This window comes from Mauremys reevesii, linkage group 3, assembly GCF_016161935.1.
Source record: "Mauremys reevesii isolate NIE-2019 linkage group 3, ASM1616193v1, whole genome shotgun sequence".
NCBI classification, from domain to species: domain Eukaryota; kingdom Metazoa; phylum Chordata; order Testudines; family Geoemydidae; genus Mauremys; species Mauremys reevesii.
The window spans coordinates 142,208,905-142,224,948 of record NC_052625.1 but is presented as its reverse complement, the minus strand read 5'-3'; the positions used below and the strand labels follow the sequence as shown (position 1 = coordinate 142,224,948).

Below are 16,044 nucleotides of genomic sequence, written 5' to 3'. Positions count from 1 at the left end.
CTGTGAAAGTATGTATTGAACACCACGTCACCACCCAGCACGTGGCCTGTCAGGAGACGCCCACTAAGGAAGTGGATGGGGCTGCCAATGCCCACCTCAAGTGTGCTGTAATTCCATTGGGCGGTGGGTGTTGGACAGCGTATAGCATTCTCGGATGCAGCCAGAGACCCATTTTGAGATTTGTTGGGAGGAGAGGACTTGGAGCAGTCAGCAATGGCAACAAACAGTCTGGCAGAGGCACGAAAGGAGTGAGCTCTGTGCAGGTAGAATGCCAGCATGCGGCAGATGTCAAGGGAGCGAAGAGTCCTGTTTGCAGGGGTGGCATGTGGCTTATGATGGAAGACCGGCAGGTGACTAGATTGGTTGAGGTGGAACTCTGATACCCCCTTCAGGAGGAACTTGGGATGCAGTCATAAGGAAACTTAACCTTCTGAAATAGAGTGTAAGGAGGGGTCAGCCATCATGGCCGCCAGTTCACTGATCCTCCTGGCCAAAGTGATAGCCATGAGGAAGGTTACCTTCATGGAGCGATATGAGGGGGAACATGTTGCCAGGAGGTTCAAAGGTCATCTGGTGAAGATGCAGAGGACAAGGTTGAGGTCCCACAGTTCCAGCGGAAAGCTGTTGAGAAGGCCTTTCATGAAGTGGATGGTGGTGGGGTGAGTAAACACCAAGTGTCCATCCATGAGGGGAAGGAAGGCACTAGCTGAGGGCAAGGCCTGACATTTTGATTTCTAAGAAGTAATTCAGGACGACAGGAATGGATATTGCATCCAGTGGATGATGACAGCATTGAGTCCAGGATATGAAATGTTCCCATTTTGCTGCGTAGAAGGTGCGTGTGGAGGCCCTCCTGCTTTGGGTACGGATGAACTGAACTGGTGTAGAGCATGCTTTGTCTACACATGAATTCCATCCAAAAAAAATAAAAATAAAAAATCAGGTTGTGAGGGGGAAAAGGCCCGGATTGGAATGGTGGACCCTGCCACAGTCCTGGGTGAGGAAGTCTCGGAGCGTGCAGAGGTGGAGTGCTGTGTGGATGGAGAGCCTGTCGGGGCCAGAATGGGGCTATGAGTATGACAGTAGCCTGAACTCTGCAGATCTTGCGATGGACTTGTGGAATGAGGGGAATGGGAGGGAAGGAATAGTGGAGGTTGTCCCTCCAGGGTAGGAGAAGAGTATTACCATGGGAGTCATGGCCCGTAGCGCCTCTGGAACAGTAGAGGGAAATGGGCAGTTGGTGTACGTGGCAAAAAGATCCCAGCGAGGGGTGCCCCATGTACAGAGGATGGAGCAGAGAGTGGGGTCATGCCGCTCCCACTTGTGGTTGAGGTATAGGGTCTTGCTGAGCACATCGGCCAAGGAGTTGTGTGCTCCCGGGAAGTATGCTGCTTGGAGTGTGATGTGGTGGTAGATGCACCAATTCCATAGGTGGACAGACTTGGAACAGAGGGACAGGAACTTGGTACTACCTTGTTTGTTGATGTATGTCACTGCTGCAATATTGTCTGAGAGGAGATGAACATGTTGCAAGTGAAGTAGAGGCTGCTACATGTGGCAGGCTAAGTGAACCACCCGCAGCTCCAGGACACTGATATGCATTCTGACCTCTAGCAGCATCCAAATGCCTTGGGTGCTATGATGATTTAGGTGAACACCCCAACTGGCAAGGGAGGCATCTGGGGTCATGGTGGCAGTCATGACCAGGACAGCAAAGGGAGTGCCAATCAGCACCTTGGAAGAGTCTGTCCACCAGGTGAGGGAGGCCAGAACCGACTGCGGGATGAGCACTTTGGCATCCAGGTGATTATTGTGGGGTCTGAAGACCATCAGGAACTACAGGTGGAGGCACTGCATATGTAAACAAGCATGCGGTGTTACAGAGGTGCAGACGGCCATGTGCCCAATGAGGCAAAGGCAACAATGAGCTATGGTGTGAGGGCTGCAGTGTAAGTCTGTAATTAGAGCTGTCAAGGTTGCAAATCTGTCTGCAGGGAAGAAGGCTCATGATGCCAAGAAATCAAGACAAGTCCCCATGAAGGTGATTCTCTGTATCGGTATGAGCACCAATTTCTCCTCGATTCACAGACGCCAAGAGCTATGAGAGAGTGGAGAGCAAGGATGGTAGAAGTAAGCTCATCATGTGACAGTGCAACTAAAAGCCAGTCATCCAGGTAGGGTCACACCAAGTAGCTTAGATGACGCATCTGTGCGGCCATGACTGCAAAGACTTTTGTGAAGACCTGTGAGGTCATCACGATGCCAAAGGGGAGAACTCTGAATGGGTAGTGGTTGCTGCCCACACAGAAGCAGAGAAATTTTCAATAGGCCAGGTGATTGACAATGTGAAAGTATGAGTCTTTCACATTGAGAGCTGCAAACCAGGCCTCCTTGGGGAAGAAGGGAATAATAAATGATAGTGTCACCATACAGAACTTAGATTTTCTGATGAAGGTATTGAGGAGGCAGACATCAAGGATAAGGTGGCACCCTCCATCCTTTTTCAGGATCAGAAAGTAGGGGGAGTAAAATTCTCTGCCCAGGAAAGAGCAGGGAACCAGCTCTATGTCACCCTTCACTAGAAAGGTGTCTGCTTCTTCTTGTTGTAATAAGTATTGACGGGAAGGATCCCCGGTAGGCATCCAAGTGGGGCCCCTTGTGTGGGGAGAGGCAAGTCAAGGAATTCAATAGAGTAACCAAGGTGCACAATCTCCAGTACTCAGTTAGTAGTGATCTTGCCCCAGTTGGAGACAAAGAGGGCAAGACGGGCCCCACAGATGACCAGAGGAACGGGATTGGTGATGGGGAGCATTTGCAGCACTCGACTTCCAAGTCAAAAGTGAGCCTGGGGCTGTTGGTGAGTGTGACATTGTGTACCTCAAAGTAGCACTCTGGAATCCCCATATTCACCACTGTCATATGATTGATACGTTTTGTACAACATATGCCTTGTGAGGTACTATTTTAAAAGTCTTGATCTGTTGAACTTTAATATCCTGTTGAATTGTATGTACTATCATTGTATGTCAAGTTATGAAATATTCCTCCATGTGTAACTGAAATATATTGTGAGGTTGGAAAATGCCTACAGCCAGCCTTTCAGTTGCAAAGGAGCAGCTATCACTGGCCAAACAGGTGTTGATGGCTCATCAATAAGAATCCACTCTACCAGAGGCTCCTTAGTGAGGGCATATATGCGATGGAAACTGCCTGACCAATGGGGACTGACTGGCACCCACATCAGGGCAAGGAACTTTCTAGCAGCTGGAAGAAAGTATAAAAGAGGGACAGTGACATCATCACTTGGTCTCATATACACACACACACCCCCAAAAAATCTGGAAAATCATCAGGAAGACACAGATTTTGAACTGGGGTGATTGGTCCCAGGTTGGAAGGGAACTCAGCCTGTGTAATAGGAACTGTGAGCTGCCTGTAACATCTATTCGGGTGACAGAGACTGACTCAAATCTTGCTTAGTCTGTTAAAGTTAGAGTTTAGACTGTGTTTCTATTTTTATTTCTTAGGTGACCAATTTTGATCGCTATGCCTGCTACTTAGAATCATTTAAAATCTATCTTTAAAACAGATTTATTAACTGCAGAGATGTTATCTAAAACAGTGTGTTTTCGGTTGAAGTGCCTGGGCAATCTCAGCTCAGGTTACCAAGGGCTGCTGCACGTCCACTATCCCTTTTGTTGGAGTGGCTAACTAATTAATGAGCTTGCACTGTCCAAGGGAGTCTTGAGCAGTGTAAGACACTATACACTGGGGTGCAAGGTTGGGGTGATTGGCTGGTGCCTCTCTCTCTCTCAGATTCACAAGTGGCTCAGGGAGCATTCATGCATTTTAGCTGGGTGTGGGGCTCCACATGCTGATGACTGAGTAACCATAGTATCTGGGAGGGGTTTTTCTGCTTGTCACTGACATAGCTTTGTGAGAGACAGCCCAGGCTGGAGAGTTACGGGGGCACAGTCGTCCCACAGTTCCAGGTTATACACCGGGGATTCCATCAGTGTGTCAGGGTAGAGGAGGTGGCTGCAGCTGGGGCCACGGGCTGGAGACACTATAAGAAGTGCTGCCTCCATGGGGGTTCTTTCTGCCAGTGATAGTAGGGAGGATAGGTTACGTACTGCCAAGGACAGAAGGGTTTCTGCTGCTGTTTGTGATGGGATGCTGGGGTGTAGATCCCAAGGGACCGGAGTGTTACCCTTGAGTCCTTCAGGGAGTGGAAGGACTCACCCATTTTGGCTAAGAAGAGCTTGTCCTCACCGAAGGGTAGGTCCTATACGGAGGTCTTTATCTCCCACAAAAAGCCGGAGGACTGCAGCAAGAGTTGCATTGCATGACTATGCCCATGGCAAGGGAACAGGATGAAATATCCGTGGCAACCACTACTACTTCAAGGCCTACCTTGGCCACCAGGCTGCCTTCCTCTATGAGGGCGTGGAAGTGCTGTCTCTTGTCCTGCAGCACATCGTCCAGGAATTCTGCTAGCTTGGCATAGCTGTTGAAATCATACTTTGCCAGCAGAGCCTGGTAGTTCACAATGCAAAACTGCTGAGAAATAGACCTTTTTGTCCAAAAGGTCTAGGCACTTGGCTGCCCACTCCGGAGGAGTGTTGGTGGGCGGGTTCTGCTGCCACATGCACCACAATGGAACTGGAGGGTGGGTAGGAAAAGAAGAAATCTGCCCCCTTAGCTGGGACAACATACCTGCAATTCTGCCTGTTTTGGCATAGGGGCACAGGAAGCCGCTGTGTGCCAGACTGCTCTCGCAGGTTGGAGGAAAGCAGTGTTGATGGGGCAGCAATGCATATGATGCTCCCTGGGGTTGAAGGATGTTCAGCAGTTAGCAGTGCTGGTCATGCACCTCCTCCAAGGGTATGCCTAGGTCTGTGGCAGCCCTGTGCAGTAGGTCCTGATACTGCTTATGGTCATCAGGAGGCAAGAGGGTATAAGGGCATCATCCGGAGAAGACAAAGCGGCCATAGAGACTGGAGGAACTGGTAGTACCAGCTCTGCCTCTGTTTCTTCCTCAGAGCCCAATGGCTCCGGTGCGAGGTCCAGGGCAGAAGGGAATGATGCTTGAGAAAGTTGGCTGAGCCACTGATATGAATCCCAGTGTGGCCAGGGCTTGGGGAATATGGCAGGTGCTGGGTCATATGCTAGCGGGTGAGATGTCTGGACACAGGAGTCGAAGCTTCTCCTCGAGGTGGAGGAGAATGTCGGTTCTGGCTCAGAGAACCCATCAGAGTCCAATGAAGCCTCCAGGAGCAGTGGAGTCGTCGGTACGGACATCCATGACACACTACCTGGAATTGCCCCTCCTGGAGCAGGAGCAGTTCATCCACCAAAATTGGGTGGCTCGTGCATGGCGAGCAGCGGAGAAGGGGGATAGAGCAGTTCAAGATGTGGGCTCACAGAATCGTGGGGTCCAGCGAATTTCTCTGTGAGAACCGAGGAGCGTGGTAGTGTCTGCAGTGCCAAGTGAACCGATAGGCATGGAGACACTCGCAGCAAGTGCCCCGGAAAGCGTTCCAGGTGGGCGGCCACTACAGTGGTCTGTGGTACTGCCAGGTCCTCCTCCTTCTTCATCTTACCCTTGGAGCAAAGAAGCTTAGGCAGTGGTGCGGCAGGGTCCATGCACGAGTTTTTGCCCAGTCTGGCTCGGAGACGGAATGTTTTCGGCTCTCATTCTTGGGCTTGTCCTGCACCATCAATACCACCGTATCCAGGGCATGGGATGTGCTAAGCGGAGCACTCACTAGCAGTGAAGGGCGCTGCACCAATGGTTCTGCCAGTCCCACATTAGAGTGTGAATGTGGCCGGAGAGCCGCCTCCATAAGGACCTTGCAGAGGCAAAGTTGTCACGCTTCCCAGGTCCGCAATGGGAAGAACACACAGATCTTGCAGTGGGCAGCGAGATGAGTCTCCCCAAGACAGTAGATACAACACTGGTGCTCATCGCTCACTGAGAACAAGCGAGGACACAAAGCCCAGTTTTTGAACCCTGGAATGCAGGACATAGTCCCTGGGGAGCCCAACCAGGGCGACGAATACTAACTAATACTACACAAAACTATTTACAGCTAACTATAGAAGAAAAAAACAAAGAACTACTATATACAAACAGACTAAAATGCTCTCATAGTTGAACTATGATTGCAGAGGAACAGGGATTCTAATTCCGACAATGTGGCAGTTAAGAGGGAATTGAAAAGGCGTCGACCCACATGACCTAATATAACCGCAACTGAGACACGAAGAGATACACATGCGGGACAATGGACACTGCTAAGAAAATCTTCCCACTCCAGCAATGGCGTGCATGCGCGCACACACGTTTGGAATATAAATAGGGACCACCACTCAAAGAAAAATGAACTTCTCTCTCATTGTTGGATGCAGTGAGGCAAACAGATTTTGTCACGTGTTGAAGCAGTGGAGGAACAAGAAATTCAAGCCAACCACCAAAATCTGAAGGTTCCACTGTACCTCTACCCAAAACAAAGGGAACAAGGAGACGCATTCCCATCTCAGGACAAAAAGGTTTCAACTGACACTTAAGTGACAAAATCCAGACTTGGCTCCCACTTCTTCCTGGAAACAAGAAGCCTCAAAAGTCACTTTCAAAATTTCAAAAACTTCCCATGATCCCCCAAATGACTTCTACAATGCAGTTAAGAGTTTTCAATACAAAAATCTGTAGCCAACATAAAAAGGAATTTAATCAAAATATATAAGCACAAATAATACTTTTTATGGATAATTTTCTCCTCATGTTTCACTCACTTCAAAAAAAAATCACTTTTTTAATTTTGTTTGAATTTGACCAAGAAATTTTAGTTTGTTCACTGGAATATTGCTGCAGACTGTAGAGCCACATTGCCACCAAGTACTTGGGGGCTTTGCTCCTAATTTGCACAGCAGAAGAACGAGCATAAAGTCTGCTTGGGAGAAGACCCCAGAAGTCTAGGGCTTCTGACCGACTAGTCTCTCTCACTGTCTGTGTACCTCTTTAAGCATACAGAAGTGGAGCTCTTTGGTCCCTCCGATCACCCCTTGATCTTCATGCACTTCAAGCAGCAGTGGATCAAAAGGGTGCCTGTCATAATTTAGGTCTGATATGCTACAGGATACAGGGCCTTGTCTATATCACCTGAAAACTAGATTATCACCCTTCCAATCACATTGTAATTTAATTAGGGTATGGGTAATAAACAATATCAGATATCTATTTTACATTTCAGTATCTCACAATTTAACAGGGCTAGAAAAACAAGTACTACAGGAGTAAGAAAAACTGTTTCAGTTCCTGCTGAAGCATTGGTTGCAGTACACACGCACATATAATACCCTTGCTCTGACTGACTGGGCTGAAATAGAATTGTATGAAATAGATTCTGAAATGTGTTTTTGTAGCTCAGCTGCTCTGGCCTGCTGTGGAAATGAGTGTCCATAAGATGTCAGTGCTCCAGAGAGAATCACCAGAGTGATACTATCTTGGTCACTGTCCCAAATGTTTGTCCCCAAAGTGGCTCTAGATTTGAGTCTATTTTTGCCAGGGTGGATTTGATTTAAATCAAATTGATTTAAATCATGATTTCAATCACTAGTCAGGAAGACTCGATTTAATCATGGATTTCTACATAAAAGTGCATTCCTGTTGGTTATTATAATCTTAATACATATTCTTCACAACTCAGAGATAGATATAGGTTTCATTTTTAGAAGGTACATACTATGTTTTTTAAGTGATTTATTTTGAAAACTTTTCAGATTAGTTTTACAGCTATATTAATTTACCCAAGGTAATTGAAGCAGATATTTATGAAGTCACTGGGAGATGAACTCTCTCCAATTCAACAAATTAATCATTAATAATTGGAATATTTTCTTGCCATGTTGTATTAGGAGACGACCATCACCAGACAGACATTTAAATTGTTTTATTTAACTAAAACATCATTATGCATTCTGGATTTTTTTCTTCAACAGCAAACACAATATTTTAACAAAACAAGCAAATGAATTTTTGAATTTAGTTAAACATTGAAGTTTTTTAAAATCAGGTTTATTTTTGTTAAAATTGTTTTTAACTTAAATAGTTAAATGAAATTTAAAAAAAAAAAAAATTGACTATGTCAGCCAGGTCAACATAAGAAATTTAAAATATTGGCTTCTGCAGCTAACTCAGTCATCTTCGCCTTCATTTTCCTGTTTGTTCATAATCTGGAAAAGAAAAACAAGCTTTCCTGCTTTTTCAGGTCCCAAACGATTTCTCAATTTGGAATGAATTAGTCCAAAGGAAGAAAATATTCTTTCTACACTGGCAGAAGAAGCTACTGCTGTTAAAAGTGAGATTATCACTTCCACAGTCTCTGAATCCAAGTGCTTAAGTGACTTCCACCAATTCACTGGTTTGACTTTCTTTAAATCATCATCAGCAAACACATATTTCTTAAATGGTTCACCCTTAGCTCTAAAGTTTATTATAGTTGGCATTATGGAGGGATGATTTCTGCAAGTCCATGTCATAGCCAACTTCTCTTCTTCAGCAGGTAAGGTTTGACCTTGGTACCGGGTATTGAGAATATTTGCAAGAAAACTAGCAATAAAACAGCTATTTCCCTGCATTTTGGTCAAGGCTACAGAAATAGGTTTCAGGGTACTCAGCATGTGTTCAACATTTCTCTTAAGCCTAATGCTGAGAACTTTGGCTGTGACACTGCCATCTATTTTTTCACAATTTTGTTCACAAACTGTCATCAGATTAGGCCAGTTCTTGATATAGTGCTCAAAACAGTCCACCACTGAGTTCCATCACACGTCTTGTGGGAGAGTTAGCTTGGTTCCTCCCACTTTTTTCAGAGCAGCTGCTGCAAAGTGGTTGTTATGGAAGTATTTTTCAATTTCAACATTAACCTTATTTCTGGAACACTGAAGTCTTTGGCTAGGAGGTACATCAAATGAGCACTGCAACCATATGTTATTAGCTTGGGACTCTCTCATAAATTTATTTTCATCTTGGATACATTTGCAGCATTGTCCGACCAAGCTGCATACTAGACATTTTAATTTTTGTTCACAGTTTGTTATAGCTTTTACTGCTACTTCTTGTAAGTATTCTGCTGTGTGCACATTTCCTGATGCATCATTTCTGTAAGAAAGACATTCCCTTCTTCTGTTGTCAAACAAGCACATACAACAGGATCACTGTGGACTTTGCTCCACCCATCAAGACTCAGGTTAACAATTTTACCCTCTAGACCTTTTTCACACTGCTCAATTTCTCTTTCAGATACTTTATCCAGCAATTTCCCTGCGACATCTGCTGTGTTGGGTGGACTGTATCCTGGTCTTAATGACTGAACCACGCTAATGAAGTGCGGTTCTTCAATCGTAAGGAAAGGAGAGTTTGTTGCATAAACAAACTGGGCAATTTTTTTCATCAATTTCCTCTTTTTGTAATCTGCTGGTTCTTATCACAAACTTATCTATGGTTGTTTCTGGATGAGGGAGATTTTTTTTTCTTTTTGCTACAGGTTATATACTGTGGCTATGTGACATACATGATGTGACTGAAACACCATCATTGGCAGATAACTCTGAAACTATACAAAATGATGGTGATCTTGAAGGTGGATAGTCTTCAGAATCCTGTATGTTGAGGATGGATTCTCCTAAACAAAATAAGTCAATGTGGTTATTTAATAATTATTACCATACTGCTCATTTAGTATTACTCATTGTATTCACTGACACTCGGTATACTTTAAACGTGAAATTGTAAAAGGAAGATCTGCCTATTTCAGCTATTGATTTTTTAATCACAACTGCATCTAAAATGATAGTACCATAGAGTCACAACTATATTTTTTGCTCAAACATGAGAATTCAAGAGTAGTCCAGAAGGAAGACAGGCAGGCCTTAAGAAAAAAAAGTATGAAATAAAAAAAAGTTTAACAGCCTGAAGATCCAGCATGTTCAGACATGTTCCTTTCATCATCTTTAACACAGCTTCCTCCTGAGAAGGAACACTTCTCATGATGTTGTTTCATTCAGACAACCAGGCCTTGCATTTCTTTGTTGCACTGTTTGCATTTTGCACACATGCCTGTGTTACCCACAGGTAAAGGATCTTCATTAAAATATTTCCAAATTGGGTCTGTTTTACGGCCTGCTGCCATTATAGGTTTTCCCTTCTAGGGAGAAAATGGTATGGGGGATCTCAAATCAATAAAGGCTACACTCAGAAAGACCTCAAGACTTCTGGCATGTGCTGCTCAAACAGTTTCACTTTTGTTTCTACTGCCTGTCCCTCCCTTCTCATATTTATTTCCAGACTACTTCTCCTTGTCCAGATCTATTCCGCCCCCAACAATCTTCTATTCATTGGACTTTTTGAAACTTTACACTTTTAGAGAAAGATAAGGGATTGACTATGTATACAAATTTGCAGAGAGAAAATAGGGTTGAGGTCTCATCTCTATATATTTCTCACCTCTATATATTATTTATTTAAAATCATTTTTGCTGTTAACAAGCATGTTATCTCTGGAGACACAAATCCACAGTTTGAGAACTACAAAACTAAGCATCTCTGATGGTATCTTCTAGACTGAGCACTAAGTCCCGTTGGGTAGATAGAAAGATTAACCTAAATATTATATACAGAAGCCTCTGGAACCCCATAAGATTGGATCCCTAATCCGTGAACTATTGGAACTCATTTACAAAACTTTTCTTAAAAATTACATTAATATATTGTCTCATACTAGAAAATTAGAATTTATAATTCCTATTCCATGATGAGATAGCTTTCAGCTATAATGTATCTTAATTAAAACGATCTTTAGACTGGTTTTTTCCTCAAAAAGCATTTTATCAAAAAAGTCTGGAATTTTTTTATTTAAATTAATTTATTTGATTTTTTTTTTAAACATTGCTTTTTATCCACCCTGATTTTTGCAAGGCCCTCCTGGCTACAGCCATCAGGATAATATTAAAAGTACAGCTATTTTCCGGCAGGCAATTAAGTATTTTGTAATTGACATTTCATCAAATCATAGCATCTTCAATCAATCATGCCTAGCTTACCTTCTATGATGCAACTTACAGATGGAAGAGTAACATTAGCTTGAGCAAATTCTGGGATGTAAACCAGGAATGTCCACAAAGGGTAGTTCTGACAATAAATTATTGACACAGAGCTGCAGCATGAGACTCACATACATCACAACTCATGCATATTAGTCACCCAAAGCTTTTATTATGTTAGCTCTATCATCTCAGACCACTATACGGATGCGATCTTTGGAAACCTGTCATTTATTAAACATGCCCAGTAAGGCCTTAAATTGTGGTTTCTGCATGTATATTGTCAAAAGCCTCTCAATGCAGCAAAGAACTGTTCTTGTGGATGTTCCTGTCTATTCCAAGTGTCACTGAAAAAAGACTATGTAGTACTGGAACACAGTAGTTGCCATACCGTTATCAGACCACTGTTCCACCTAGTCCAACATCCAGCCGGTCAGTAACCAGTAGCATGTGTTTCAGAGGAGAGGACAAGAAACCACGCAGTCAGCTATTACAGAATAATCTGCCCATATGGAAAGGTGTTTTTTTAAGTCTTAGTCATTTAGAGGTTGTCTTAATTATTTTTGGAATCACTATCACCAAACATCTCCAGTAATCTAATAGCATTTCACGGTTTTAAAAATCAGAATCATAACGTTCTGCTAAAATTTCCCATACGTATTAGAGAGAAGTGTGGAGAGGTGGTGATAACCAGGCTCCAGTAATCTGATCAGCTGCTGAAAGTACAAATACTCAACAAATTAAAGTAAGCTGGTTAACAACTGTCTATGGAAAATTCTCTTTGCCACTAGATAATCCATTTTCCAGCTGCATACTCATCCATTATTGTGTTTATTGCTAAATTGCTGTTCTTGAGATATGATGATCTCAAGTAATCTTCTGCCTATTAAATATACTGGCAAGTTTCAGAGTGCCAATATCCACATACTTTCAAATGGCAGATGTTTAGTTAGTAGAAGCAACATTGTGGCTCTGAACAATTAAAAGTGTTTGTTGGATTAATTACACAGACAGAACTTTGCTTATCACTTGTGAACTAAACAGTCAAAACTATGGCCCTCATGCCAATAACTGTATGATTAGCTGATTCTGACTGTTTGATTTCTTACAAATAGAACAGAATCACAACAGCTTCAGTGACAACTGATTCAGGCACAAGTTGAACACAAAATGGGCGGACTCAACACACTCTCACTTTAAGTTCTTAAATTTGTGACCAGGAGCATTAGAAAGCTTTAAAAAGCTAGCAAAATAATTCCATTTTGTGCAACACACAAGTGAGGACCGCATCTACTGTGCATTTCATTTTCCTTTATACTCTTACATGTTGTACGGGCAAAAACAACAAAAAAAACACAAAACAGAAATTTGGAAAACATTCAAAATCTGCAAAATTCTACAGTTCATGACAAGCCTTTACAAAACAAGACTCTTGGAACCTATATTTCAGGTGTACTTGCAAATGGGGTTGCCTTTGGAACCATATGGCTACATCTACCAGGTGTGGCAAATGGCCAACACTGCTCTGGCAGATCCCACGCTTTTTCTTGATGTGGTGGGTCAGGTGGTCTGTTGCCCCTCTTCTTGTGTGTTGTTGGCTCCACTAGTGCCCTGGTGGGGGAGAGAGAGGGGAGCGGGGAAGGGACCCAGGTCTGCTCTCCTACTCCGGATCCCAGCCCCTTCAGTTTCGTGGGCTGCTTACCCTCTCTCCCCTTGGGTCGGGTTTCTCTCAGTCCTCTGTGCCGGGGGAGTCCCTCTGCTCTGCTTGGATAGGGTTTCCCTTCCCCTGGTACTCTGGCCCTCTGGCTAACAGCAATACTCCTCTACACTCTGGTCAGCTCTCCTTCCCTCTCCCTGACTGACTGAAGCAGGGAGTTTTTATTAGGTCTTGGGCAGGGCCTTAATTGGCTCCAGGTGCTCCAATTACCCTGTAGTAACCTTTCCCTAGTCCACAGGGTATAAGGCCTGGATCATCCTACGGCTTATATACTTCCCATCTACCACTCTCCTGCTGTTCTCTGGCCCTGCTGTATCACATAGTATACAACCATCTAACAAGCATACTTAGAAATATTCTACTCCCCTGGCACATGGGAGACTGGTTGTTACAAATACATATGCTGAGCTGCTATTGGAAAGGTATAAACCACTTTGCTTCACAACAACCTTTGACAAATTCTCTGTGTAGCAATGAAACCAAGGAATTCTGTACTCATCCTCTGAAATGGAATTAAGTAATCATACTATAGTTTGAAAGAAAGATTTACTTATTCATTAGAAATCCTTGTTTCTGTAGTCAATATAGTTCAGTATTGTTTCTGACCCCAATAAGACCATTTATTAAATAAGCCTCAGCACCCATGACATAAGTGTTATTAGTCTTTAAAATTGGAATAAACAGACTGAGATTTATATATTTTGTTCAAAGTGATGCATAAAGTCTGCAACAAAGCTGGAAACAGAGCCCAAATAATCTTATTCCCAGTTCTGTGCCTTACCCACAAGACCAAATGAAATAAGTGACAAGGATGAAGAAGCAGAGAGAATTCCAAACTTCAAATCTCCTTTCAACTTTCCCCTCCCAAAATAATCTTTCAGGGGGTTGGTTGTTTTTTTTTTGTTTGTTTGTTGTTTTTTTTAACTTCTTTATGATGATCAAGAGCATTTTTTTTAAAAATACTTTGCAGGTCACTTGTAAGCATTGCAAGAGCAACGTTCAACTTTGGAGAATGAGTGGGCAGAGAAGCCTATATTAGGAAGACAAAAATCTACATAGATAAGGTTCACAAGCAGACAGGCAGACTTTGGAAGCAATAGTAAGAGAAGAGTTCTGGTTTTTTAATTGCCTGGATCTCCAAACAAGCTTGCTCCTAAATTGCCACTGTTTAACCATAACTGGCATACACATAGATGTATTGGATTTTCTTCTCTCCATCCCCCCACAAAAAGGGCTGTAGGAGAGTTCAGTTGAACTGGCAAGTTTCTTTTCCTATTTTACAAGTCCATAATTCCAGATTTACTTGGCCTAGCTCCCCCTAGGAATGTCCACAGAGTTGCACCAGTTTAACTAGAAGTGTGATTTAAGATCTATTTAATTTAACAGGTGCAAAAGGCTGCATAGACACATAAATGAACATAAATCTGTTTGTAATCTTCTTAAGCTAAATTAATATAAATATATCCCTCAAACTGAAATAAATGTCTATGTAGGGTTTTGCGCTGGCTTAACAAAATTGTTTATAACTGGATTCAAGTTAAATCGGTGCAACTTCTGTGTTTAGACAAGGCCTAATTTAAAAAAGTGGGGTTTTTTTTTTTTTAAATATCAATGTTGCTAACTTAATTTCTTTTAAAAACACACCTTTTACCCTATAGCCTAATAAAGCACATACTCAGTGGTACACCCAAACACATTGGGTTGGTTATAAAGAACGTATCACAAACTCTTGATGGAGCATGGAGTTACCCTGCCAGAAGGAAGTAAGGCGTATTATTTTCACTTTTAAGCTGAATTGCATGTTTTTTGCATAGTTTGAATGCTATTCTACAAAACTTTTGAAATAAATGTTTTAAACAACACTTGGCAAAAAAAACACACTACATAGAAAAAACAGCCTTTCCCTTACGATCTAAGCTATAGGTTTGTTCCATGCTCAAGCTAGATTCCATGGTTGGGGTAAAAATATAATGCACACTGGGGCATCACACACAGCAGAAACTGATATGTCTGGAAGTCAGGACCTACTACACAAGAAGTCTATCATTTATGTCCTAAACGCCTCTTACCCTTGCTTTTAAGGTCATTCAGCACAAAGGGAAACACTTAAACTTTATAATTACACCTCTACCCCGATACAACGCGACCCGATATAACACGAATTTGGATATAATGCGGTAAAGCAGTGCTCGGGGCGCGCCTCCGGTGGATCAAAGCAAGTTCGAAATAATGAGGTTTCACTGATAACGCGGTAAGATTTCTTGGCTCCCGAGGACAGTGTTATATTGGGGTAGAGATGTATGTACGTGCATATTATCTGTAATACTGTTAACATTTACATTGGCTGCAGCTTGACAATGATATTAGCATCTCATTGAGATGGGGGTGACGATAGCAAGAAAAAATTAGTCCACACTTCTCTTGATGCAATTCTTTAGCTGCAGAATTTTGAGCAATGCTGGATTATGAGGGCAACTACCATTTTATTATTAAAACTAATGCTTTTTTTATGAAAGCTAGGATCCTATAGAGAAAGAGAAAAAACGTGGGGGAAAATTACAGTATTTGTGATTTTTTTTCCTACCAATAGTCCAGCAGAAACCCTCTATTACATTTTCTTCAGCATGCATATATATATATATTTTATATATATAAAATGTTAACTTACCTTCAGACTCTTTAAATAGTTGGACAGCATACTGGGATGGAAGCGATTCTCTTCAGCAACCTGTTCATCGTATCTTGGTCCTAACATTGTCTTCAAAGGCAAAAACTTCCCTATAGAACAAAATAAAAATTTATCGTATGTATATATACACATACATATACACACAAGTTATTTTAAAGCTATATGAAGAACAGCTTCACAGAGGCTCAGCAATAACCTAACTGATTTAATTAAAAACAAGTTCAGGGAAATTTGGCCTGTTGCTCCTACGTCATGATGGAGGGATGGCCTGGCCTAACCTGAGTGGCACTGCAACACCCTGCATTAGGTCGCAATACCTGGAGTAAAAAGACAGGCTCAGCAGCACAGGACAGGAACCACCAGTGTGGGGAAAGTGCAGAGATGGCTCACTCTCCAACCTCCCCTTCCCCACTGGGGTGTCTACTCTGCATGGGGCCAGGAGAAGCGTATGTTTTCCTAGGGCCCAGAGATGGGTTAATCAAACCTGGATCTGGCATCCCATCTAGGACCTTCATGGGATCAACTGGTGGATTGG

The 16,044-nt window shown here is 42.8% G+C and overlaps 1 protein-coding gene across 4 annotated transcripts in view; it reads right to left on the bottom strand.

The window, feature by feature from the left end:
• The window catches only part of RNGTT (RNA guanylyltransferase and 5'-phosphatase), a 438,367-nt gene that overhangs the window by 412,803 nt on the left and 9,520 nt on the right, over positions 1-16,044 (bottom strand). For all 4 annotated transcript variants that reach the window (XR_005595781.1, XM_039528842.1, XM_039528843.1 and 1 more), the window contains exon 2: positions 15,489-15,598. Coding sequence is in view for 3 of the 4 variants with exons in the window: in XM_039528842.1 (XP_039384776.1) it covers positions 15,489-15,598 (110 nt within the window). In the remaining variant the exon portion in view is untranslated. The remainder of the gene's footprint in view (positions 1-15,488; positions 15,599-16,044) is intronic.